This window comes from Macaca mulatta, chromosome 10, assembly GCF_049350105.2.
Source record: "Macaca mulatta isolate MMU2019108-1 chromosome 10, T2T-MMU8v2.0, whole genome shotgun sequence".
Lineage (NCBI taxonomy): Eukaryota > Metazoa > Chordata > Mammalia > Primates > Cercopithecidae > Macaca > Macaca mulatta.
Genome location: NC_133415.1, coordinates 100,083,698 through 100,110,174, shown reverse-complemented (window position 1 = coordinate 100,110,174; position 26,477 = coordinate 100,083,698). Strand labels below are relative to the sequence as shown.

The window sequence follows — 26,477 nt, the reverse complement described above, 5'->3', positions numbered from 1 at the left end:
CATACTATACATGTAGGGGAAAAAAATAATAACTCAGAAATGATTTGCTTTCCCTTTATAAAATGTTCCATATTTGTTATCAGATTATTTTTATGGAACAGGAAACACTTACAAGCAGCAGATAAGGAAAATATCTGATTGATAAGGAGATTAACCAGGCATCTAGCTCTCAGCAACTGCTGCTGCTTCAGGAAAGGAGAAAATCTTCTGAAAAGAGTATGGAGCAGCCAGGCTGTCCTCAGGATCCTCCTAGGGGCACCCAGCCCCAGCCAGAGGGTAGTGGGGTTGGGAGGGGAGCACCAGGAGAAACTTAATTCTGAAGGATCAGTACCTCGGCTAATATCAGACAGAGAGGACTTGAGTTGCTGGTTAGGGAGATGAGCAGTCATATTTGATTCTTCCAGCTTCTCTTTTTTTGTGACAGTCTCGCTCTGTTGCCCAGGCTGGAGTGCGATGGTGCGATCTTGGCTCACCACAACCTCTGCCTCCTGGGTTCAAGCACTTCTTCCTGCCTCAGCCTCCTGAGTAGCTGGGACCACAGGCACCCACCTGTAGTTTTAGTAGAGACGGGGTTTCACCATGTTGGCCAGGCTGGTCTCGAGCTCCTGACCTCAGGTGATCCACCCGCCTTGGCTTCCCAAAGTGCTGGGATTACAGGCGTAAGCCACTGCGCCTGGCCGATTCTTCTAGCTTCTTAACAACTCTTCCTATCCTATTATTAACTTACTGAAAAGAAGTCAGATACTGAAAATACAGCTTAGTGTTATCTTACAAAAACCACAGTAGCATCCTTGAAGACCCCACTGAGGTTAGAAATAGTTCTGAAAAAAAGAAAAAGAAAAAAAAAGAAAGAAAAAAGGGAAATAATTCTGCATGCTTGGTATGTATAGTTTATCTTTCAACAGGAATTCCCCGCCCTCTCTTCCCCTTCCTGCTGCTCCTCCCCCATCTCCTCTTCAGCATCCGCATACCCCTACAATAAATTCAAAGCAACCGTTTTCCTAGGCAGATAGCAGACCCTCTACATTAGTGGTTCTCAACTAGGGACAGTTTTGCCCTCCAAGGGACATTGGGCAAAGTCTGGAGACATTTTTGGTTGTCCTAATTTTATGTGTGTGACAATGTTAGAGTGTTACTGGAATCTAGCCAGGTATGCTATCTGCCCTGCAATGCATAGGACGTCTCCCACAACAAAGACTTTTCTGGCGTCCAGTGTCACCAGTACCAAGGTTGAGAGCCCGTGCTCTGGATGCTGTTCATGTCCCCTTCTGTCAGGTTTTTAGTAGTCATCTTATATTTCAGATGTTTTTTCCCTCTAGGTTTGTGCATTAAGCTGAACTTAGTTTGCATTACAGATAATGTTCTCTGAGGGGGTCTCTAAGTCAACACAGGCTCTCCTGGATTCAGCATTGTCTTGTGAGGGCTATAGGGAAGAGAGGGTGTGCTGGGAGACCCAGGTTTGAGTCTTTGCTCTGGGCTCTAAGGTCAGATAAATCTCTTTAACCAAGTAACCAAGTTTTTCTACATGTCAAGTAAGACTAGTACGGGCTGGGTATCCCTTATTCATGCTTGGGACCAGAAGTGTTTTTTAGTTTTTATTTGTTTATTTTTAAATTTGGAATATTTGCATATACATAGTGAGATATCTCAAGATGGGACCCAAGCCTAAACACGTAGATATATATTTTTTTGAGATGATGATGTCTTGCCCTGTCACCCAGGCTGGAGTGCAGTGGCCTAATCTTGACTCACTGCAACCTCTGCCTCCTGGGTTGAAGCAATTCTCCTGCCTCAGCCTTCTGAGTAGCTGGGATTACAGGCATGTGCCACCATGCCTTAATGCACAGGTTTGTGCATTAATTTTTATATTTTTTGTAGAGATAGAGTTTCACCATGTTGCCTAGGCTGTTCTGGAACTCCTGACCTCAGGTGATCCACCCGTCTCGGCCTCCCAAAGTGCTGATGTTACAGGCGTGAGCCACTGTGCCTGGTCTAAACTTAAAATTCATTTATGTTTCATACATACTATATTAGTTTGTTTGTTCTCATGCTGCTAATAAAGACATACCCGAGACTGGGTAATGTGTATAAAGGAAGGCAGTTTGACTCACAGTTCAGCATGGCTGGGGAGGCCTCAAGAAACTTAAAATCAAGGTGGGGAAGGGAAGCAAACACGTCCTTCACATGGCTGCTTCAAGGAGAAATGCAGAGAGAAGAGGGGGAAAAGCTCCTTATAAAACCATCAGATCCTGTGAGAACTATCACCAGAACATCATGGAGGTAACCACTTCCATGATTCAATTACCTCCCACTGGCTCCCTCCCATGACATGTGGGGATTATGGGAATTACAATTCAAGATAAGATTTGGGTGGGGATGCAGCCAAACCATATCACATACCTTATACATATAGCCTGAAGGTAAATTTATACAATATTTTAAATAATATATGTGACTCATCACAAGAGGTCAGATGTGGAATTTTCCACTTGTGGCTTCATGTTAGTGCTCAAAAACTTAAGGATTTTGGAGCATTTTTGATTTCTGATTTTCTCATTAGGGAGTGCTCTTAGTACCTTTTTGGGTGATTGTCAGGATAAAATGAAGATGGTGTGCAACAGCATGCTGAAAATGTAACATGAAAAAATATTGTAGCAGTGATATTGGTATTCCCTGGAAACCAAGTAGAGCTCTATCTTAAAAGTTGATATGACACAGGGAAATAACTGGGCTAAAGAATTATGCGATCGGGAGCAGCGGCTAACGCCTATAATCCCAGCACTCTGGGAGGTAGAGGTGGGCAGATCACCTGAGGCCAGGAGTTGGAGACCATCCTGGCCAACATGGTGAAACCCTGTCTCTACTAAAAATACAAAAAATTACCTGGGCGTGGTGGTGGGTGCCTGTTATCCCAGCTACTCAGGAGGCTGAGGCGGGAGAATCACTTGAACCTGGGAGGCAGAGGTTGCAGTGAGCTGAGATTGCGCCATTGCACTCCAGCCTGGGCAACAAGAGCGAAACACCATCTCAAAAAAAAAAAAGGGCCGGGCGCGGTGGCTCAAGCCTGTAATCCCAGCACTTTGGGAGGCCGAGACGGGCAGATCACGAGGTCAGGAGATCGAGACCATCCTGACTAACACGGTGAAACCCCGTCTCTACTAAAAAATACAAAAAGCTAGCCTGGCGAGGTGGTGGGCACCTATAGTCCCAGCTACTCGGGAGGCTGAGGCAGGAGAATGGTGTGAACCCGGGAGGCGGAGCTTGCAGTGAGCCGAGATCGCACCACTGCACTCCAGCCTGGGCGACAGAGCGAGACTCTGTCTCAAAAAAAAAAAAAAAAAAGTAACGTTCTAGTTTTAGACAGGAAAAGACAAAACCGGTGTTACTTAGAGTTATATGATTTTCAGTCAATAAACTATTGGAACTGTCTATATATGAGGTCGGTATTAGAAATCTGACAACATTTCTATGTATCAATGATAACCGTTTAGTAAATCCCCATTCATAGTATCATCAAAAAGTATGCAGTATCTCAACAACATAGAAGATATTTATGGAGGACACCATCATGTTTTACTGAAGGACAGAAAAGAAACGTGTTATACAGTGAGAGTTATTTGAGGGTGGGGAATATGGTTGTGGCTAAACTGTTCTCCATGGTTTTATTGCCAGGGAATTGAGGCTCAAAGTGGGTTGAGTCGCTTTCCTAAGACCACACAGCTAGTTACCATGTCGTTTTGACCCTTCCCACTGGACTTACACATGTACTTCCTAAATAGGATTTCGTATTCATTTCTGATAGACATTTTCATTATGAGTTTCTCCTGAGTGACTTTTTGTGTTCAAGTGTGGCTTTGCTGGATTCCATAATATAACATAATATTCCATAATATACCATAATATACCAGGAAGAGGTCGAGCTCCCATGAGTTGGCCACCCATCTCATCTTTCTGCCATTGCTGATGTCAAATAAGAGATATGGCTCCCTGGCAAAAACAAGGACCTACCATGTTCAAGAATTATGGCTTTAGGAAGCCTCTTGTTGGCTCATAAACACTTTATGTATTGGGGGTAAACTTAAAAATTAGATAACTGGCCGGATGCAGTGACTCACGCCTGTGATCCCAGCACTTTGGGAGGCTGAGGCGGGTGGATCATGAGGTCAGGAGATGGAGACCAGCCTAGCTAACATGGTGAAACCCCATCTCTACTAAAATTACGAAAATTAGCCGGGCGTGGTAGCATACACCTGTAGTCCCAGCTACTCGGGAGGCTGAGACAGGAGAATGGCTTGAATCCGGGAGGTAGAGGTTGCAGTGAGCTGAGATCACTCCACTGCACTCCAGCCTGGGCGACAGAGCGAGACTCCATCTCTGAAGAAAGAAAAAAAAAAAGATAACCATTTTTTGGTGACTCAAACCCTATTGATCTGTTCTCTAAATGTCTGCCATTTAAAGAATCCCGGGGCAAACTACTGCGCTTTTATTGGCTTTGTAAACTGGGACTTCCGTAAGCTGGGCTTCCAACCACATTAGCACTGTTAGTATGGTGGCATTTTGATCAGTAGGCATAGATTATATCACCCCATTTAACAGCAACACAGTACCATGAAGTAAGTGTTAGGTATTATCATCTCCATTTTACAGATGAGAAAATTGAAGCTGAGAGGTTAAGAGACTTGTCCAAGGTCATGCACCTGGTTAATGGTAGAGTTAAAATCTGAACCTAGGTAGATCTGGGTTGTAGGCAGTGTGCCGTTCTGCTAGGGCTGCCTTGTGACTCTTAGATACCAGCTTTTAATCGTGGCCTCTTAAAATAGAAAAAAGAAAAATCTTCATAATTTTAACAACTTGCTAATGCAGTATTTAGTAACGTAAGATAGTTTGGCTTTTTAATGAATTTGTGAAATACTGTAATTTTCTTTTGTTGTTATTGATGTACTTGTTCAAATTCCTTTTGAGAATGCACATTTGTTTTGAAACCAAACCTGTCTTTCTTGCCTACATTTCAGTCAGAACTAAGACATGGTCCGTTTTACTATATGAAGCAGCCACTCACCACAGACCCTGTTGATGTTGTACCGCAGGATGGACGAAATGATTTCTACTGCTGGGTTTGTCACCGGGAAGGCCAAGTCCTTTGCTGTGAGCTCTGTCCCCGGGTTTATCACGCTAAGTGTCTGAGACTGACATCGGAACCAGAGGGGGACTGGTTTTGTCCTGAATGTGAGGTTAGTTCCTGATGAATGAATGCATTACCTGCCTCGTTTCCTCTCCTTTCTCTTTCTTCCTTTTATTTTTAAATTTACAAATAATCCAGATAGATGGAAAAGAGAAATTTCTTGCTTTCCACCTGTTCTATCCGGGTCACCTGCTTCTCGACCACCACCGGCAGTGGCTGCAGTACTGCAGCTCTTGGAAAGACAATTGCACGGAATATTATTTCTGGTTTCTCATGAGTCCTTGGATTCCTTGGAGATCTGTAATCATCTCTGCATCTTCTATGAGGAACTTTTTGAACGTTAACTCCTAAATCATGAATGGCTCACACATTTTGAAAAGATCTCGTGCTGTTCTTCTCTATCTTGGATGTTGTTGCCTGCCTCATCATCGAATCATCAGCAGTAACTAAGCTGAGAAGACCACGTTTGGTTGCATGTTCCCTGTGGTGGCCATCTGATGCTTTCTTTTGTGCAACAAGTATTTCTTGAGTGCCTGTTAGGTGCTGGGGATTCGACAGTGCACAAAAACAGGCATGCATCTTTTTTTTTTTTCCCCCCAGCAGAAAAGGACAAAAACCAAAATAAATAATGTTTCATATAATGAGTTAAAAGAAAAGTGCTGTGAAGAAAACAAATTCAGGATGGGAATAGGAAGTCCAAAGGGGTGCGAAGTGTTTTCATTTTGAATGTGGTGGTCTGGGAAAGTCTCACTAAAGTTTGAGAAAGACTTGATGAAGGAGAGGAGTGAGCCATGCAGCCATTTGGGGGACACCTTCTAGGCAGATGGCCGGAGGCAGCAGTGCACGGGTGTAGTCGGGCACTGTGTACGCCTCCTATGTAGCAAAGCCCAGGCACCCTTTATTAAGCCAACTATTAGGGTTTCCACCATTCTGAGGTGGCTCCTGTTCTTGGAGACCCCCAACTCTGATGTTTGTTTTGAATTGCTGAAAATAAAAATGTCGTCTCCACAATTATTTAATGTGGAATGTCTCTTGGATTCAAAGATGCATCGGAGGCTGAGTGTGGTGGCTCATGACTGTAATCCCAGCACTTTGGGAGGCCGAGGCAAGAAGATTGTTTGATCCCAGGAGTTGAAGACCTGTGTGGGCAACATAGGGAGACCCCCGTCTCTACAGAAAGTTTTAAAAAATTAGCCAGGCATGGTGGTATGTGTCTGTAGTCCTGGCTACTTGGGAGGGTGAACTTGGAGGATCACTTGAGCCCAGATGGTTGAAGCTGCAGTGAGCTGTAATCATGCCACTGCATTCTAGCCTGGGCAATAAAGTAAGACCATGTCTCAAAAAAAAGAAAAAAAAAAAGGTACATTGGAGTTTGATCTCAAATGAGGAAGCTTTCTTTTTTTTTTTTTGAGACGGAGTCTCGCTCTGTCGCCCAGGCTGGAGTGCAGTGGCCGGATCTCAGCTCACTGCAAGCTCCGCCTCCCGGGTTTACGCCATTCTCCTGCCTCAGCCTCCCGAGTATCTGGGACTACAGGCGCCCGCCACCTCGCCCGGCTAGTTTTTTGTATTTTTTAGTAGAGCCGGGGTTTCACCGTGTTAGCCACTAGGATGGTCTCGATCTCCTGACCTCGTGATCCGCCCGTCTCGGCCTCCCAAAGTGCTGGGATTACAGGCTTGAGCCACTGCGCCCGGCCATGAGGAAGCTTTCTATGTGTGAAATGGAAAGATCATCCAGATGCCTTTAGTAGGGAAAAAAGCAAGCTATAGGACAGTGTCTGTCATGCTTTTGTGTAGGGAGAGGAGAAAAATAAGAAATATACAAAAAAAAAAGTAGACATCAAATCAATATGATGACGATGATGCTGTAATGGTGTCCTCTCTAATATGGCAAAAGGTGGCTGCTATTCTCTTTGGGTTACTCTAGATGGAGAAATATGTAGGGTTTGCATCGTACAGCGGCGTTGTCCTCTGCACTCAGAGGCTGACTCCATTCTACTACATTGTCATGGGATCTGGAACCTTCACCGATTTTCTTTGGTCTTGGCCAGCTTTTTCCAGTTGTTTAATGATATTGCAAAGATGACAGCAGCTCTGATAGGATGCTTTTGCTGCAAATAATAGTTCTTTTATTTTTATTTGAGACACGGTCTTCTTCTGTTGCCCAGGCTGGAGTACAGTAATTAGATCATGCTCACTGCAGCCCTGACCACCTGGGCTCAAGTGATCCTCCCACCTGAGCCTCCTGAGTACCTGGGACCATAGGTACACACCACCACACCTAGCTACTTACTAAGTCTTTTGTAGAGACAGAGTCTTGCTATGTTACCTAGGCTGGTCTTGAACTCCTAGGCTTAAGCGATCCTCCCACCTCGACCTCCCAAATTGTTGGGATTACAGGTGTGAGCCACTGTGCCCCGCCAACAAAAAATAGTTATTAATGCAAGCACTAGTTCCTGATGGAAGGGGGCTGAAACAATATGGATTTATTATCATCAGAACCCAGAGGCAGGGCCAGGCCAGAGTTTATTTAGAGCCAGACGCTTTCCATCTCATTGTTGAGGTGACACGTTCTCCAAGCCATAAAATTGGCTGCTGGGGTTCAGGTATTATGTGTGGATAGACAGAAATTCTCCCAAAAGGAGGGTGTCTCTCCTTACATCTCTTTTTATCCAGCAGAAAGATTTGTCCATCATCCCCCAGCTGATTTGCCCCTGGGCTCATTGGTCAGTATTGCATCACGAGTCCTTGCACAAAAAAGCCTTGAAAATTGCTTATGTGGTGCTTTTTGTGTTGTGGGAACCAGGCACTGCCAGCCAGGAAGAAGGAGTGTGGGGCGAGAGGGAATGAATGATAGTTCGGCAGGCAGCCCAAGTGTTTGCCATGGATAGGTTACCTGGAAACAAACCAGATTCAAACAAACAGGTGCTCTGTGTTTGAGATTCAGGGCCCTGAATTTCTTCCAGGGAAGAGTTGTTATGGCAGTCAACTGGGAAGACTGAATGTTGCAGGCTCTGGTAGCTAAGCAAATAGATGCGTGCGTCATGCACTGTTTTCAGCTTCCGAGTGACTCTTGTGTTGGCCTTTTCCTCGACAACCAACGAGACACATCTGAGAGTTCCTTTTGGAGGCCCCAGAGATGTGAAAAATGGAAACTGAATCCAAATTAATTGGAGAAAACTTTTCTCAGCTCTCCCTACACAGATGGTTAAAGAGTGTTTCCTGACATGATCAGAATTTGCTATTTTTGTTGTTGCTGCTACATAAGGATTCTGAAGCCTTAAGATATAGTACCAGATTTACATAGCAGAATCTGGTTTCAGACGTTCCTCTAGGTCTCTTCTTTGATGGGAGTTTCCTTTATGAGCTGATATCTATTGCCCATGGAGATAGACGGTTAGGTTAGGTTGTGCTTCTTTTGTAGTTTGACACAGCGCCTTAGGTGGGTTCAAAGTAAGGGAGATGGACAATGAAGTCATAGGTATTATTAGTCCACTGCTTTCCCTTGTAATCTTTCCGCAGGGAAGTCTGTCCCTTTCCATCAGTGATGCCATTGAATTAATGCGTTGTCAGTTTCCTGAATGACAGCCCAGAACCTTAAGAGGATCAGGATAAATGGTTGATAAGTGTTAATCCTGTGAAGTAATCACCCTGAAATCATCCATGGCCTTTACTTTCTTTTTTTACGCATATATATTTTTGAGACAGGATCTCACTCTGTCACCCAGGCTAGAATGCAGTAGTGCAATCATGGCTCACTGCAGCCTCTGCCTCCCAGGCTCAAGCCATCCTCCCACCTCAGCATCCCAAGTAGTTGGGACTATGGACGTGTGCCACCATGCCTGGCTAATTTTTGTACTTTTTGTAGAGATGGAGTTTCACCATGTTGCCAGGCTGGTCTCCAACACCTGGGCTCCAGCAATCCACCCACCTCAGCCTCCCCAAGTGCTGGGATTACAGGTGTGAGCCACCATGCCCACCTGGCCTTTCCTTTCATATCCCATTCCTGAAACCTAAAGGTTATAATAATGATGATTTTTCAGGCCCCTGTCTACCCCACATCTTTTCTCAGATCATGTCATCTTCCTGAGCTAAAAATGCTTCCTGATAAGGAAAGAGATTGATAGGTTTTTTAATAGTTACCCACTGATATGGTACATTTTGTTCCAGTAGATCTGTTACATTTTGTTCCAGTAGATCTGTTACATTTTGTTCCAGGAGTCTTTGCTAAGTGAAACAACAAGTCTCATTTGGATGAGAATTGCTTTTTGTCCGTGAGTTGGCTGAAAAAATAGAAATCAGTACATGGATGGTAATTTCTTTTTTCTAACCGGACATTTGTGTATGACTTTGACTTGTAGAAAATTACAGTAGCAGAATGCATCGAGACCCAGAGTAAAGCCATGACAATGCTCACCATTGAACAGTTATCCTACCTGCTCAAGTTTGCCATTCAGAAAATGAAACAGCCAGGGGTAAGAAGAAAGTTCCTCTTGGTATAAGCGTAAATGAATGTAATGACATATGTTTTGTTCTGTTAATAGCTTAGCTTTTTAGGCACCTGACGTATTCTTTGGGCCTCCTTGTGTCCCCAAATTCAAGTATGTGTAAATCACACATGAGGTATGATGCCATTCAGTTAATTCTCTGTAGTAGTAATTGTATGTCTCAAAGGAGTTTAATTGGTACATTAGTCTCTTTCCACACTATTGTAAAGATATTACCTGAGACTGAGTAATTTATGAAGAAAAAAGGTTTTTTGTTTTTTTGTTGTTTTTGAGACAGAGACTTGCTCTGTCACCCAGGCTGGAGTGCAGTGGTGTGATTGATCTCGGCTCACTGCAACCTCCATCTCCCAGGTTCAAGTGATTCTCATGCCTCTGCCTCCCCAGGAGCTGGGATTACAGGCTCCCGCCACCACGTGGGCTAATTTTTTTTTGTATTTTTAGTAGAAACGGGGTTTTATCATGTTGGCCAGGCTGGTCTCAAACTCCTGACCTCAAGAGATCCTCCAGCCTCGGCCTCCCAAAGTGCTGGGATTACAGGCATGAGCCCCTGCGCCTGGCCAGAAAAGAGGTTTATTTGACTCACAGTTCTGCATGGCTAGGGAGGCCTTAGCAAACTTACAGTGATGGTGGAAGGTGAAGGGGAAGCAAGGCACGTCTTACATGGCAGCAAGAGAAGTGGGGTGGGAAGTGCCAGACACTTTTAAACTACAAGATCTTGTGAGAACTCACTCACTATCACGAGAACAGAATGGGAAAAACCACCCCCGTGATCCAGTCACCTCCCACCAGGTTCCTCCCTTGACATGTAGGGATTAAAATTTGAGATGAGGTTGGGTGGGGACACAGAACCAAACTGCATCATTTGGGCAATGACGTAGTAAAACATTGAGGGGGATTGAAAATTCTGATTGGTTGCAAAGTGAAACCTTGTACAGCACCCAGCAAGGGGAGCTTTGTGCTCCTTCCCATGGGAGTTAGGAAAATCCATTTCAGTGAGGAAGCTGAGCACAACACAGTTTATGTATGTCCCAGATCTGATGATGGAACTTTCAAGGAAAACTCAATCAGTGACTTTTCCATAGAGGGTGAGATTTTGGTTAGTTCCTTCAATTTTGAGATGGGATTTGATATACAGCCTTTGCCCCTTGAGGAAAATCTGCATGTGGGGCAGGGCTGGCCAGTTGTGTACCTCACATAGGTGCCCCACCTGTTTTGAATCCCAGGTTATACCATAGCCACTGTGGTTTGTATATGTATCATAATACTTTTCAGGAAAATGGCAGAAAAATAACTTGTTTTTGAAAGTAATATTATTTTGACAATATAATAAGCATATTATGACATTTTTTTCTATAGATGAATATTTTCCCTCCCTCCCTCCCTCCCTTCTTCCTTCTTTTCTTTTTTTGGAGGCAGACTGTTGCTTTGTTGCCTAGGCTGGAGGGGGCAATCATAGCTTACTGCAGCATCAACCTCCTGGGCTCAGGCAATGCTCCCACCTCAGCCTCTCAAGTAGCTGGAACTATAGATGCACACACCGCCACACCCAGCTAACTTTTTTATTATTGGTTTTTTGTAATGACAGGGTCTCGCTATGTTGCCAGGCTAGTCTTAAACTTCTGGCCTTAAATGATCCTCCTGCCTCAGCCTCCCAAAGTGCTGGGATCACAGGCGTGAGTCACTGCGCCTGGCCCCTACAGACGAATCTAGAGAAACTTGCGGATGTGGCGCCCCGTACCTGATTTGCACAAAGGCACCATAGGGGCTAGTGGTGACCCTTTGTAGAACTCCTGAGAATTTGCTGTCTAAATCCATTACTGTACAAAAGTGTAGATTCTTGGGGCTAAATTTAGATTTTTTTTTTTTTTTTTTTGAGACGGAGTCTCGCTCTGTCGCCCAGGCTGGAGTGCAGTGGCGCGATCTCGGCTCACTGCAAGCTCCGCCTCCCGGGTTCACGCCATTCTCCTGCCTCAGCCTCCCGAGTAGCTGGGACTACAGGCGCCCACAACCGCGCCCGGCTAATTTTTTGTATTTTTAGTAGAGACGGGGTTTCACCGTGGTCTCGATCTCCTGACCTTGTGATCCGCCCGCCTCGGCCTCCCAAAGCGCTGGGATTACAGGCGTGAGCCACCGCGCCCGGCCTAAATTTAGATTCTTGGGGCTAGTCACTGTGTTTTTATTTCTTTAATAAAAAAGAGCCGGGCGCGGTGGCTCACGCCTGTAATCCCAGCACTTTGGGAGGCCGAGGCGGGCGGATCACAAGGTCAGGAGATCGAGACCACGGTGAAACCCCGTCTCTACTAAAAATACAAAAAATTAGCCGGGCGCGGTTGTGGGCGCCTGTATTCCCAGCTACTCGGGAGGCTGAGGCAGGAGAATGGCGTGAACCCGGGAGGCGGAGCTTGCAGTGAGCCGAGATCGCGCCACTGCACTCCAGCCTGGGCGACAGAGCGAGACTCCGTCTCAAAAAAAAATAAAAAATAAAAAAAAAAAAAAGAAGCTTTTGCTTTGAGATTATATTCTGAAATTTTGATGAGATGATAAAAAAAAATTTAGAGCATGCCAATTGGATACCCTTCAATTGAGAACCTTTAACAAATTAGGCTTTTTAAATACAATCTCAATCAGTGGAAGCACTAGTTTGCTTAGTTTGGTTTGCACAATTTTTTTTTTTTTTTGCTATGGTATAATTTTTATGTTGAGTGTGGCAAGGAATTACTTTCGATTTTTCTTTTTTTTTTTTTTTTTTTTTTTTTTTGAGACGGAGTCTCGCTCTGTCGCCCAGGTTGGAGTGCAGTGGCCGGATCTCAGCTCACTGCAAGCTCCACCTCCCAGGTTTACGCCATTCTCCTGCCTCAGCCTCCTGAGTAGCTGGGACTACAGGCGCCCGCCACCTCGCCCGGCTAGTTTTTTGTATTTTTAGTAGAGACGGGGTTTCACCGTGTTAGCCAGGATGGTCTCGATCTCCTGACCTCGTGATCCGCCCGTCTCGGCCTCCCAAAGTGCTGGGATTACAGGCTTGAGCCACCGCGCCCGGCCTACTTTCGATTTTTCATAGGCTAAATTATATGTGCTAATGACTGTTTACAAAAAGAATGAGTCATGTAGACTTGTCAATCCATAGAATTAAAGACCAAGAAGAAAAATTGAAGAAGGCATTAATTTCTCAAATAAATCGTTGAACGTCAAACCAGTCAGGAGAAAGTTGCTGATTTCGTTAAAGCATCTTTTTAACTTACAGCGCATATTGTAATTGTCAATCTTTTTTTTTTTTTTTTTTTTTTTTTGAGGCGGAGTCTTGCTCTGTCGCCCAGGCTGGAGTGCAGTGGCCGGATCTCAGCTCACTGCAAGCTCCGCCTCCCGGGTTCCCGCCATTCTCCTGCCTCAGCCTCCCGTGTAGCTGGGACTACAGGCGCCGCCACCACGCCCGGCTAATTTTTTGTATTTTTAGTAGAGACGGGGTTTCACTGTGTTAGCCAGGATGGTCTCGATCTCCTGACCTCGTGATCCGCCCGTCTCGGCCTCCCAAAGTGCTGGGATTACAGGCTTGAGCCACCGCGCCCGGCCTGTAATTGTCAATCTTAATGTAAGAAGACAGGATCTGTTTCTTGAGTGTGTATTGAAAACCAAGAATAAAATCGGATCACAGTTGGGCTCTTTATTATCAATAACCAGGCAGAATTAGAAGGTAGACAATTTGGAGCTCCCCAAGGTCATCCTTTATGGAAACCTTCAGAACTTTATTATCTGAAAAGTTGTCTCCGTTTTTCAAGCCGTTTGTTAGCATTAATGCTTGGTTCTCCATAGTAATGATGGGTGTGCATATCTTCTCTTTTGTAGACAGATGCATTCCAGAAGCCCGTTCCATTGGAACAGCACCCTGACTATGCGGAATACATCTTCCATCCAATGGACCTTTGTACATTAGAAAAGGTTGGCCTCCATCAAAGAACCTCACCATTGTAGCCCACAGCTGAGACGCCTAAGGCTCTTCCCTCATTGCCCATGCTGTATCTCAAGTTGGACATAACAATCTTAAATTGTTTCTCTGCATTTTCATTGCTCCTTTATTTGGATAGAAGAACTCTTGATTCTCTGATGTCTTTCTTTTGTAACATTCTTCCAAGATTGCAGTGGAATGTTGAAATTCTTTGGTAATACTTTCACGAGTGATTCTAGCTTTTTACCTGCAAAAGCTATAGCTTCTAAGAGTTAGTGATTTGATTGAGTTGAACGTTACCTCCTCTTTCTTTCGGAGGTGCTAATGAGAGCAGCAGGAAGGAAGAAGAGAAAATTAAGTGTCTGGGAAGCCTCCAGATTAGCAATAAAGATGTGGCTTCTTAGAATTTGACTTATTCTACTGATCAGGATATTTCTTGAATGCCTGAAGGTTTTTTTTTTTTTTTTTTTTTGAGACGAAGTCTCTCTGTCGCCCAGGCTGGAGTGCAGTGGCCGGATCTCAACTCACTGCAAGCTCCACCTCCTGGGTTTACGCCATTCTCCTGCCTCAGCCTCCGGAGTCGCTGGGACTACAGGCGTCTGCCACCTCGCCTGGCTAGTTTTTTGTATTTTTTTGAGTAGGGACAGGGTTTCACCGTGTTAGTCAGGATGGTCTCGATCTCCTGACCTCGTGATCCGCCCATCTTGGCCTCCCAAAATGCTGGGATTACAGGCTTGAGCCACCGCGCCCGGCCAAATGCCTGAAGGTTTTAAAAGTTGATGCTGAAATTCCACGCTGAAAATTATACTTGGAACACTTTAGATTGTCCACATCAAACTGATGCTGATTTTCAAACTGTTTGCAGCAAAATATGGGCAGTGAAATGCATCCATGAGGAAGAAACATTACTTCATATTGTCTTCCCTGATAACTCCCAAACCATAAATCTAGTCTGTTTTTAGGAAATTGCACATACCTTCATGGTGTGGTGGAAAAAGGAGGCATTCAAAAGAGATGGAGTTGGAAACCTAACTTTATAAGTTAAGAGCTGTGGAATTTTAGATAACGTTCCTTAACATTACTGTACCTCAGTTTGCCTTTCTGTAAAATGGGTATGATAATAAGTACTTCATTAAATTATTGTGAGGTTTGTGTGAGACCATAAGACTAATAATAAATAATGTAAAAATATATGAAATGTCCTGTTTGGCCGGGCGCGGTGGCTCACGCCTGTAATCCCAGCAGTTTGGGAGGCCAAGGCGGGCGGATCACCTGAGGTCAGGAGTTCAAGACCAGCCTGACCGACGTGGAGAAACCCTGTCTCTACTTAAAATTAGCTGGGCATAGTGGCACATGCCTCTAGTCCCAGCTACTCGGGAGGCTGAGGCAAGGGAATCGCCTGAACCCAGAAGGCGGAGGTTGCAGTGAGCCGAGATTGGGCCACTGCACTCCAGCCTGGGCGATAAGAGCAAAACTCCACCTCCAAAAAAAAAAAAAAAGTAAATAAATAAACTACCCTGTTTATTGGAAGATGCTACATGATAAATGACAGCTACTATGAGAAAGTTCCAGTTATTGTGATAAATTCAAAGAGTGCATTTTTATAGGGTTATAGATCTAAAAATTAAAAGCATTCTTTAGTCGGTGTGTGGTAGGTTAAAAAGAAGCATCTTGGGAAATGAGTGGAAGAACACTAATTGATTTGGCAAATGACTGCTACAAAAATTATGTGGGGACACAAGAGTCACTGACTGTGGCTTGTCTAGACTCACTGATTATGCTCTATCACTTTTCTTCCCAGAATGCGAAAAAGAAAATGTATGGCTGCACAGAAGCCTTCCTGGCTGATGCAAAGTGGATTTTGCACAACTGCATCATTTATAATGGGGGTGAGTGGCTTAGATGACTCCTAAGAAAGAGAGTATGCTGTATATGTGTTGCACAAATTCCTGCCCTTCATCAAAAATCAGGCTCGTAATTCATACTGAGAATACTTGTGTATCGGTTGTGCTAATATGTGTGAATAGGAGGCAGTGACCAAGTTCATTTTAAGGTATGAGCTGACATCTAAAGTGGCTCGTGGCTGCATGGTGCTGCTACCTTTTAGTGTTGTTTCTACAAACCCTGTTTTAATGGAAGTATAATTGCATAAAATAAAACACAGATTTTATGTTTACGTTCGTTGAATTTGACAAATGTGTAACCACAAGATCCAGAACATTCCTATCAGCCTGTTGGATTCTCCTACATGCCCTTTTCTAGGAAACCCACTCTCAAGAGGAACCCCTCTCAACAGTTCTGCTTTGTGTTAGGGTAGATTAGCTTTGCTTCTTGTAGAATTTCATATAATTGGAGTCCAAGGTAGTGCTCTTGTGTGTCTGGCTGCTGTCGTACAGTGTAATATTTTGAGGAGTCATCTGTGTTATGTGTTATTAGTGGTTCCTTTTTTTTTTGTTGCTGACTGATTTTTCTTTTCATTCGATCAATATGCCGCCATTCATCCATTTACCTGGTTGATGCTGATGGATATTTGGGTTGTTTTCAGCTTTGGGCTGTTAGGAATAAGCTGCTGTGAATCTGCTTGTGCAAGTCTTTGCATGGACATAGGTTTTTCTTTCTCTTGGGTAAATACCTAGGAGTGGTGTTGCCATCTCAGGGAGTAGGTTTTTATTTAACTTAGTACGTTTCACCAAACTGTTTTTGCAAAGTGGTTCTATCATTTTACATTCTGCCAGCAGGGTACATTAGATTTTTCTTTAGCTCCACACAATATAAGGCGAACACTTGATATTGTCTGCCTTTTAAATTTTACCTGTTCTTGAAGGTGTAAAGTATTATGTCATGATGGTTTTAGTTTGCCTTTTCCTAATGATCAGTGTCTTTTCCTGTGCTTACTGGTAACTTGTATGTCTTTGTAAACATCTATTCAGATATTTTGTTCATTGCAAAAAGAGGATTATTTATTTATTTATTTATTTTGAGACAGAGTCTCACTTAGTCGCCCAGGCTGGAGTGCCGTGGTGTGATCTTGGCTCGCTGAAACCTCCATCTCCTGGGTTGAAGTGATTCTCGTTCCTCAGCCTCCTGAGTAGCTGGGATTACAGGCATGTGCCACCACACCCGGCTAATTTTTTGTATTTTTAGTAGAGATGGGGTTTCGCCATGTTGGCCAGGCTGGTGTCGAACTCCTGACCTCAAGTGATTTGCCTGCCTTGGCCTCCCAAAGTGTTGGGATTACAGGTGTGAGAGACCATGCCAGCCTGTTTGCTAGTGTTTAAGGAAAGATATATGTATATCTGCTTTACGCACACATACTGCATTATTAACTATAGCAGGGCTGAGAGTGAAAGGAGGGGAAAAAGGTGAGGCACTAGGCATTAAGAATGTGTGGGCCGGGGCAGTGGCTCACGCCTATAATCACAGCACTTTGGGAGTCTGAGGCGGGCGGATCACTTGAGTCGGGTTCAAGACCAGCTTGGTCAACATGGTGAAACCCTGTCTCTACTAAAAATACCAAAATTAGTTGAGTGTGGTGGTGCATGCCTATAATCCCAGCTCCTCTGGAGGCTGAGGCACAAGAATCACTTCAACCCAGGAGGCAGAGGTTGCAGTGAGCTGAGATCTGCGCCCCTGCACTCCAACCTGGGTGACAGAACGAGACTCCATCTCAAGAAAAAAAAAAAAGAATTTATGTAAAGATTATATACTCAAATATATAGAAAGGCCCAGCCTATCAGATTATATAAACAAGTGGATGAGGTCAGGTAGAAGAACAAAAACATTAGCACAAGCCAAGAAGGCTGCAGGTCAAGTGATGTGCTGTGGATCATGGAGAACAGAGAACTCCTACCTGGACTGGAAAGGTTGCTGTTGGCAGCTCCAGTGCTCCATTGATTATAGTTATCGGATCTTCTGAGTTTTCAAGGCAAACCAGAAATGTAGGTATATTGTGTGTTTGTGTGTGTGAAATCTTGATGTCAACAAATTTACAACTTCTAAAAATACCATAACGTTGAAAGAAGACATGACTTTTGGACCATCTTGTCCTCTGTTTTAGTGTAGAGTTAGACCTGGGGCTAGATGGTTACTTTTTTAGCTAAGTAATGTAAATTATGACTCCTGAACCTTGGCTTACTCATTCATTAAATGGGCACATTTTATTCCTGCTTCCTAATATGGCTTCTTGAGGAGCTGAGAAGAAAATGTGTGTGTGTGTGTGTGTGTGTGTGTGTGTGTGTGTGTGTGTGTGGCTTTTTTCTAGAGATGGGGTCTTGCTAAAAAGTTGCCCAGGCTGGTCTTCCACTCCTGGGCTCAAGTGATCTCTCTGCCTTGGCCTCCCAAGGTGTTGGGATTACAGGCATGAGCCACCACATCTGGCCCAAGAAGAAAATGTGTTTTGAAGCACTAGCCACACCAGAGCTATTCAAGAAATGTCTCTTCTTCTTTCTCTTGGATTCTTCTTGGACTGGCATCTGGGACAATGCGTAGAATAAGGCCTTTTTTCATTAATTCGAACCTTTGGAGTGTCAGAGCATTTGAAAAGTATTAATCTATGATCTCTAGAGAAACCCACATAAATTGCTCAGTTGCAGAGAAGATGACATCGAGGCGCCAAAGAGTCATCGACATTGATGGGAAGAATCACATAATGTGAATCACTATTAGAAGCCAGTAACTTCTGGTTTTAGCCTTTAAAAGCTTAATCCTGGGGGAAAAGCAAGTAAACACGTTGTTAGTGCAAGTAAAATCCCCAGGCCTGGTGTTGCAGCATTTCCATTAGAATTAATCCTGTTTTCTTATTCCCTTAGGAAATCACAAATTGACGCAAATAGCGAAAGTAGTCATCAAAATCTGTGAACATGAGGTATGTGTTTCCCACTGTCCTGTTTTAGATGCACCCAGAGGGAGGGGATGGGGCAGTGAGGTTTCCATTTGCAGAATCTCCTATTAGGTAGCCAAGGTGATTTTGGAATTTGTTGAGGCCGTACCCCTACTCTTCAAGGAAAGTAAAAAGAACAAAGAGCGGCCCCAATGTATTATAAAACACCCTTACTGTAGCAGTGATCTAAGGGAGATGGAAAGGATTTTTTGTTTTTTACCCTTGAGTCACCAGGAAGCACTGGGCCTCCTGTCTTTTCCTGATTGCCTAGATAGAACTCGTAATTTCTGACCTTGGCCTCACAGCCTGGTATTGTGTCAGGTGCCTTTTGGTCCTCTTGCAGAAGAGGATTTGATATCTGAGGGCATGGCCTTGACTGCTTCTGGGAGAGTGGCCCAGGTGTCCAGGAGAACCTGTTTTCTTACAAATGCCCATAATTGTGATAGTGTGGATGGAACAGACATCTCAGGCATGTGAGCCATGAGGCGCTCTGGTGGTTGTGGGACAGGCTCACAGCCAAAATGGTATGAGGGAGGCTTTCTTTATCAGATCTCATTGTGAGAATAAAAAACTGAGATGGGATGACCTTCAACGTGTCAGTGTGCTCTCATTCATTCATAAAGAAAAACTGTTCAGATAGCATTGGGACCCATCCATGTCTTTTTATATAAGGATATATAGATCTAGATCTAGATATATCCAGATAGATAGATAGATACCTGGCCAGGTGCAGTGGCTCACACCTGTAATCCCAGCACTTTGGGAGGCTGAGGCAGGCAGATCACTTGAGTCCAGGAGTTCGAGACCAGCCTGGCCAACATGGCAAAACCCCGTCTCCACTAAAAATACAAAAATTGGCTGGGTGTGGTGGAACACGCCTGTAATCCTAGCTAAACCAGGAGGCTGAGGCAGAAGAATCACTTGAACCTGGGAGGCAGAGGTTGCAGTGAGCTAAGATAGCACCACTACACTCCAGACTGGGTGACAGAGTGAGACTCTGTCTTCGAGAAAAAAAGAAAACAAGTTATCTATCCATATAAATTTATATATAGATATAGTTATCTATGTATTTTTTGAGGCAGGGTCTCAAATTGTACTGGGTACACCATCACACTCAGCTAATTAAAGCCTGGGTAATTTTTTTAAATTTTTAATAATTTTTTTTTTTTTTTTTTTTTTTTTTGTAGAAATGGGGTTTTGCCATGTTGCCCAGGCTGGTCTCAAACTCCTGGGCTCAAGCATTCCTTCTGCCTCAGCTGCCGAAGATTCTGGGAATATAGGCCTCAGCCACCAAGCCCAGCTTATGTCTGTGTATTTATATAGAGAGAGTTTTATAAACTGCTTTTTCACTTAGTTTATTTTATGTATTTTCTCTGTTTCCTAGGTAATTAAACTCGTAGGAAGAACAGATTTTTTCATGGCTGTATAGTATTACGTACAACTCATGGACATTCATTTAATTACTCCTCTTGTCATTAAGTAGTACCCAGTTTTATCAGCATTTTAAGTAACAAGGTGATGAATATCATTGTGCGTTTAATGATTTCCTTAGTTTAATTTTTAGAAATAAAATTACTATGAGGCTGTGAACATGTCAGATGTTCCAATTACAGTGAGGGTATGTCCTTTCCAATATTGGGAGTTGTAATTACAAAACTGTATGTATATTTGTGCCCCCTTGCCCCAACGATGTAATTTGTAAAAACAGTAGGCATCTGGCTGGGTGTGGTGACTCATGCCTGTAATCCCAGCACTTTGGGAGGCCGAGGTGGGCGGATCACAAGGTCAGGAGATCGAGACCATCCTGGCTAACACGGTGAAACCCTGTCTCTACTAAAAATACAAAAAATTAGCCAGGCGTGGTAGCGGGTGCCTGTAGTCCCAGCTACTCGGGAGGCTGAAGCAGGAGAATGGCATGAACCTGGGAGGTGGAGGTTGCAGTGAGCCGAGATCGTGCCACTGCACTCCAGCCTCGGCGACAGAGTGAGACTCTATCTCCAAAAAAAAAAAAAAAAACAGGAAACAAACAAACAAAAATAGTAGGCATCTTACTGTGATTTTAGTTTTCATTTCCTTGACGACAAGTCATACGGGCTATTTTGGATATGTTCCTTTGGAACAGCCCAGAAGTAAAGTAGGCTAGAAGCAGGAGGTGTACTTTGCCATCCATGCATTTGTTCACACATTCATTCACTGACTTATTCACTGACCTGTGAAGTCTGTTAGTCTTACAATTATTGAGCACCTATTACATATATGGCACCTTGCATGATGATAAGAGTTAAAGAGAAGAATAAGGCTGATAATGGTAGAAAGGAATAACAAATATCAGTGCAGTGGTGACCTGCATGGATTTTGGAGCCCGACTGCCTGGGTTCAAATCTTGACCGTGCCACTTTGTTGCTGTAAGACCTTGGGCAGGTTACTTAACTTTTTGGGGCCTCATTTTTTTTTTTATCTCATGGGGTGTATGGGATAAATGAGTTAATACTTACAGAATTCTTAGAATGCTACCAGCACACTCTTAAGTCTTCAATAAATGTTAATGGGCGAAATTGATTACTCTGTCACTTGAAGCACTTTACATTTATCTCATTTAATTTCTTATAACAGCCCTTTGTGGTGGGTGCTGCTTTTTTTTCCTCTTCAATATATCAACAAGTTGGGGCTCCGAGAAGAGAAGCAGCTTACCCTAAAGTCACAGAGCTAGTAAATGGTGGAGTCTGACTTGAGATCCAAGAAGGGAGCTTCTGGGGTCTTTGGCTCTAAGCCACAATGTTACTCTAGGGGAATGTACTTTCTTATGAGAGAAAAGGACAATAAGTTAATTGAATTTTCAGATTGTTGTCAGTGAAGATGAAATAGGGCAACGTGGTATTAATTAGCTACTGTGGACATAGAATTGAGCTTGGCAAGCAGAGCAGGCCACAGTGGCTGGAAGGGGTTGGGGAACGGAGCTGCTGCAAGGTGAGCCCAGACAGGTGGGCTAAGGCCCGATCACATGTGGCTTTGAAGGAACCTGTCAGGTCATTAGACTTCACTGTTAGTTTCTCAGCTTGGTACTGCTGACACTTAGGGCTAGAGAATTCTTAGTTGCAGGGACTATCGTGTACCTCTTAGATTCCAGTAGTCCCCCCTCCCTCCTTTGGCCCACTTGTCATTGCTGTGTGATCCCTGTGGGTGGGGGGAATGGTTCAAGTGCTCTGACAGAGAACTACTGGGTATAATGGGAAGTCACTGGGGGCTTTTAAGCAGGGGAAGGACAGGATCAGTTTTATTCTATAAAAGGTGGCTCTGGGTTGGGCCCGGTGGCTCACACCTGTAATCCCAGCACTTTGGGAGGCTGAGGTGGGTGGATCACTTGAGGCCAGGCGTTTGAGACTAGCCTGGCCAACATGGTGAAACCCTGTCTCTACTAAAAAATACAAAAATTAGCTGGGCGTGGTGGTGTACACCTGTAATCTCTGCTACTTGGGAGGCTGAGGCATGAGAATCACTTGGACCCGGGAGGCGAAAGTTGCAGTGTGCCCAGATTGGGCCACTGCACTCCAGCCTGGGCAACAGAGTGAAACTCAGGAGGAAAAAAAAAAAGATGGCTGTGGCTGCTCTGCAGAGAATGTCTATAATGGGGGTAAAAGTGGAAGCAGGTGACATGGGGAGTTAGCTGTTGCACTGGTCCGGAGAGAAAGGACTATGGCTTGGAGTGGGTGGAAGCACTGGGAGTGATGCATAGCGGTTGGATTCATCTCCAAGGTGTTCCCTTTGTGGAACTTTAAAACATCGTAACCTTCAAAATCATCAAGCATGGATTGAGGTCCACAAGGTATCCACCTCTGGGGTGACACATTCTAATGTATTTTTGCTTTACAGATGAATGAAATCGAAGTATGTCCAGAATGTTATCTAGCTGCTTGCCAAAAACGAGATAACTGGTTTTGTGAGCCTTGTGTAAGTTGGATTTACTTTGCTTGTTTCATTTACGGAACCCTGTGCCTTGGATGACTACCCCGAGACAGCTTTTTCCAGGTGGCTTATTAGATGAAACTTTGGATGGAGTTTTAAGATAATTTTTTGCTGATAAAGTTATGGCAGAGGGAAAGCAATCCAGGTAGGATAAACCTCTTAGGCTGAAAGTTCATGTGCCAGAGATAGCATCATGGTTTCCTGGGTTGATTAGCCTGGGCAGACTGCAAGATGCAGCATAAAAGGGAGCTCATCAGAGATGTGGGATGCAGCAAAGCTGTTCAGATAATATGAGCTTAAATCAGTGTGTGATTTACAAATCATGTTGGTTCTATTTTAAGAGGTTTGAAAATACTTCCCTGGATTAACTCCATAGTTCCTCCAAAACATGGTTCCTTGGGGAAATAAAGTCACCCTAGTTTCCCCATGTATCTGCCTTTTCCAGACTGGGGTACTGCAGAGAGAAGTACGTTGTTGGGATGCACTGGTGTGTGTGTTAGTGGGGGTGGCGGGTTGGTATGGGTTCGGAGGCAAGATTAGGCAAGGAAAGTTGAGAAAATACACTTTGCATCTCTTCGTGTCTTTGGAGATTAACATGGGAATAGCGAAGGCTCTGCATAGCCTTCAATAAAGAATAAAGGTAGCAAAATACTGCCCCTTATCAGACGCTAGGTATGATGCACATTTAATCCAAATGTGACAGAAGGTACTGGCATCATTGTCTCTGTGTGTTTGTTGCACAGTAAGGTGAAATGTCTTGCTCGTGCCTGCCCAGGTAATAATGGTACAGCTAGGACCCAACCCTGGTTTAGTCATTGTTCTTTTTTTTTTTTTTTTTGAAGTGGAGTCTTGATCTGTTGCCCTGGCTGGAGTGCAGTGGCGTGATCTTGGCTCACTGCAACCTCCACCTCCTGGGTTCAAGTGATTCTCTTGCCTCAGCCTCTTGAGTAACTGGAACTAACAGTGCTACCACATCCGGCTAATGTTTCTGTTTTTAGTAGAGATGGGATTTCACCATGTTGGCCAGGCTGGTCTCGAACTCCTGACCTCAGTGATCCACCGCCTTGGCCTTCCAGAGTGCTGGGATTACAGGCGTGAGCCACTGTGCCTGGACTTCATTCAGCTTTTGATTTCACCATTTAACTCCGTTTGCAGTTTTGTCCAGGTGTCTTGGCCACACACCTTTTAGGGAATACCACACGGGCCGACCCTGCTCGAAACTCTTTTTCCACTCATGGCCTATGTCCCACAATCCTGCTTCATCCTCACATACCAAACTTTGGTGGGCATCTTGCTGTCAGATATGTACAAACTCTGGATCTTGTTTTTCTTTTCCTAGAGCAATCCACATCCTTTGGTCTGGGCCAAACTGAAGGGGTTTCCATTCTGGCCTGCAAAAGCTCTGAGGGATAAAGATGGGCAGGTCGATGCCCGATTCTTTGGACAACATGACAGGTGGGAGTTAATAACAGGCTTGGAACATGTAGCTTTCACTGAACTTTGATACTGTTATTAGGTAAGAAAAGAATTGGAGGCTGTAGCTACTATTCTGATTATTGTCATGATACCAACCATTGATCTTGTTGTAGAAATAAATTTCCTGTGGTATGTTAAGCTTGGTAATGGTGTGGACTAGTTTTCTCAGGTGTGTTAGAAAGTCATCTTACTTTACTGGGTCTGTTGATGAAACCAAAATTGGAATGGGTTCTGTGGCTGTTTGAAGTGCTGCTCTTCTTTTTTGTTTTGTTTTGGTTTTTGGGAGGGGTTTCTGAAGTAAATTAAACCTCCATGGAAACTGCTTTCCAAATCATTTTTTCAAAGATTAGAAGTAGTTTCCTAGATTGCCAGTAAATGAATCTCTTATGATCATGCTGAGTAGTTCTCTCCTGTTCCCTTTTCTCTGAAGCTACAATGGGAAATTATAAGGGGTTGCTGTTTTGACAGGTGTGAGCCCTCCCTCCCAGCCTTCCTGCCCTCCCCTTCCCCTCGGCACGCGGCAGAGTGAATTATTCCAGCTAATAGCAGTTCCCTGTAGAGCAGAGCCCTCTGCGTGCTTGAGAACAATAGGTAGGCAGAGATGAGCAGTGGTTAATATCTTAGTTCTTTTTTATCAAGTTATGATTAAGTAAGGCAAAGACCCTTTTGAAGCCCTACCGATTGGTTTGAGAAAGCGTGTTAGTGTGTAGGGGAGACTACTTAAGATACATATACTACAAATTATGTACACACACAGAGTGTCCAGAAGCTGAAATTTGTTTCCCCTGCTAAATTTTGCTAGTCGTCTTGCAGACCAAAAGAGTGAATTCCCAAAGCAAACTCATGTACTAGGAATCCCAACAGTCTACTGTCAGAAGACAAAATGGAAGTTATTGAGATAGTGCTGGATTTGGTAGGAAGTATTGCACCTTGACTTTAATTCCTTTATTCCTTCATTCAAAGAAATACATATTTGATGCCTGCTGCATGCCAGGCTGTGTAGTGGAGGCTGGTGATTCAATGTTGCTGCCCATGTGAAGGCTGACATCCTAGCGGGGAAGAAGGATGATACACAAGTGAACTAATAGGCAAGATAATCTCAGATCAGGAGGTAGTGGTGGGGGCCTGGTACGAAGATCTGGGATGAGGGACCAGGAAGAGCAGAGGCTTGGGAGGGGAAGGGCTGAGGCTGAGAGGGTTCAGGAAATGCTGGGAGGATAGTGGGATTTAAACAGGGTCAGGGGAGGAGAGGATGCTTGGAGCTGCAGTTAGAGGGCTAGGCAGGAGTTTCTTTTTTATTTGAAGAGCAGGAGTAATTGGTGACAGGCTGTACATCCCTCCTCTTCATCAGAGCATAACAAATGTGACCATCTTGATGATGTGGGATTCTTACTCTATAGGTTGATACAGTATGAGTAGATATACTTAGGACACAGGCAGGATCGGAGAAAATAATACCTACCCCCTTGTACCCAGTATTCCCAGACTCTTAGGGTTGATGGCTCTAGTCTCTCAGCTGTGACTGCTCTGCAGGGACCTCTCTCTCTCACCCGTCAGACAGCCACTGAAGGTGGCTTACAGAGCATGAAGAGCGGTGTGTGAGTTGGTCAGCTCTGTGTGCAGAAGCTGTTTCCCAAAAGCTTTTGTGTGTTTAGGTCTTGGTTCTGGATGAGAGCTGTCGTGGAAGCTGACCCCCTTCTGTTTGTGAAAAAGAAAGCAGCATGGGTCTGATGGTCACCAGTTTCCTAGCCCCTCTTAGCACCTGCTTTAAGGGAGTATACCGCATTGTTCGGCTTGTTTTGGGTGAGGGGATCCCTTGTAGGGAGTTGTTCAGGACCTTCCACAGTGGTAGAGAAACAACTTTGGAGGTCTTGGGATGTTTTAGTAGGCTTTGGGCAGGGAGTCTCTGACCACCATTCTTTTTTTTTTTGGAACAGAGTCTTGGTTTGTCACCTAGGCTGGTGTGTGCAGTGGTGAGATCTCGGCTCACTGCAGTCTCCCCCTCCTGGGTTCAAGCCATTCTCCTGCCTCAGCCTCCCAAGTAGCTGGGTCTACAGGCATGTGCCACTATGCCCGGCTAATTTTTTGTGTTTTCAGTAGAGACAGGGTCGCCATGTTGCCCAGGCTGGTCTTGAACTCCTGGATTCAACTGATCCAATCTGCCTTGGCCTCCCAGAGTGCTGGGATTACAGGCGTAAGCCACTGTGCCTGGCCTAGTTTTGTATTATAGGTGCACAGTTATATAAAAATATAGAAAATATTTTATTAAATGCCTACAGAGTAAAAAAAAAAAAAAAAGCGGACACCAACCAATTGCCTACTATGTACTGGGCAGTGTTTTAAGAGCTTTTTTGTGGAAGCTGCTTTTATGTCTGTTTTATCAATAAGAAAACTTAAGGTCAGAGAGTGCCTAGGGTCACATAGCTAGGGAGAAGCCATCATGGGGTTAGAAACTGAGATAATGTGAAGCTGGATATTGTCCCTTGCAGAGACTCATTTTGTCAAGCAAATCTAATTTCCCTTGAAATACTT

The 26,477-nt window shown here is 44.2% G+C and overlaps 1 protein-coding gene across 50 annotated transcripts in view; it reads left to right on the top strand.

The window, feature by feature from the left end:
* ZMYND8 (zinc finger MYND-type containing 8) overlaps positions 1-26,477 on the top strand; it is a 148,179-nt gene that overhangs the window by 52,514 nt on the left and 69,188 nt on the right. For 26 of the 50 annotated variants that reach the window (XM_077951946.1, XM_077951943.1, XM_077951939.1 and 23 more), the window contains 7 exons: positions 5,088-5,231; positions 9,541-9,654; positions 13,528-13,620; positions 15,429-15,516; positions 18,436-18,491; positions 22,377-22,454; positions 23,809-23,924. In XM_077951946.1, coding sequence (XP_077808072.1) covers positions 5,088-5,231; positions 9,541-9,654; positions 13,528-13,620; positions 15,429-15,516; positions 18,436-18,491; positions 22,377-22,454; positions 23,809-23,924 — 689 coding nt within the window. Of the gene's footprint in view, positions 1-5,012; positions 5,232-9,540; positions 9,655-13,527; positions 13,621-15,428; positions 15,517-18,435; positions 18,492-22,376; positions 22,455-23,808; positions 23,925-26,477 lie in introns of all 50 variants that reach the window. The other 24 variants (XM_077951941.1, XM_077951945.1, XM_077951938.1 and 21 more) reach the window with 1 other exon arrangement.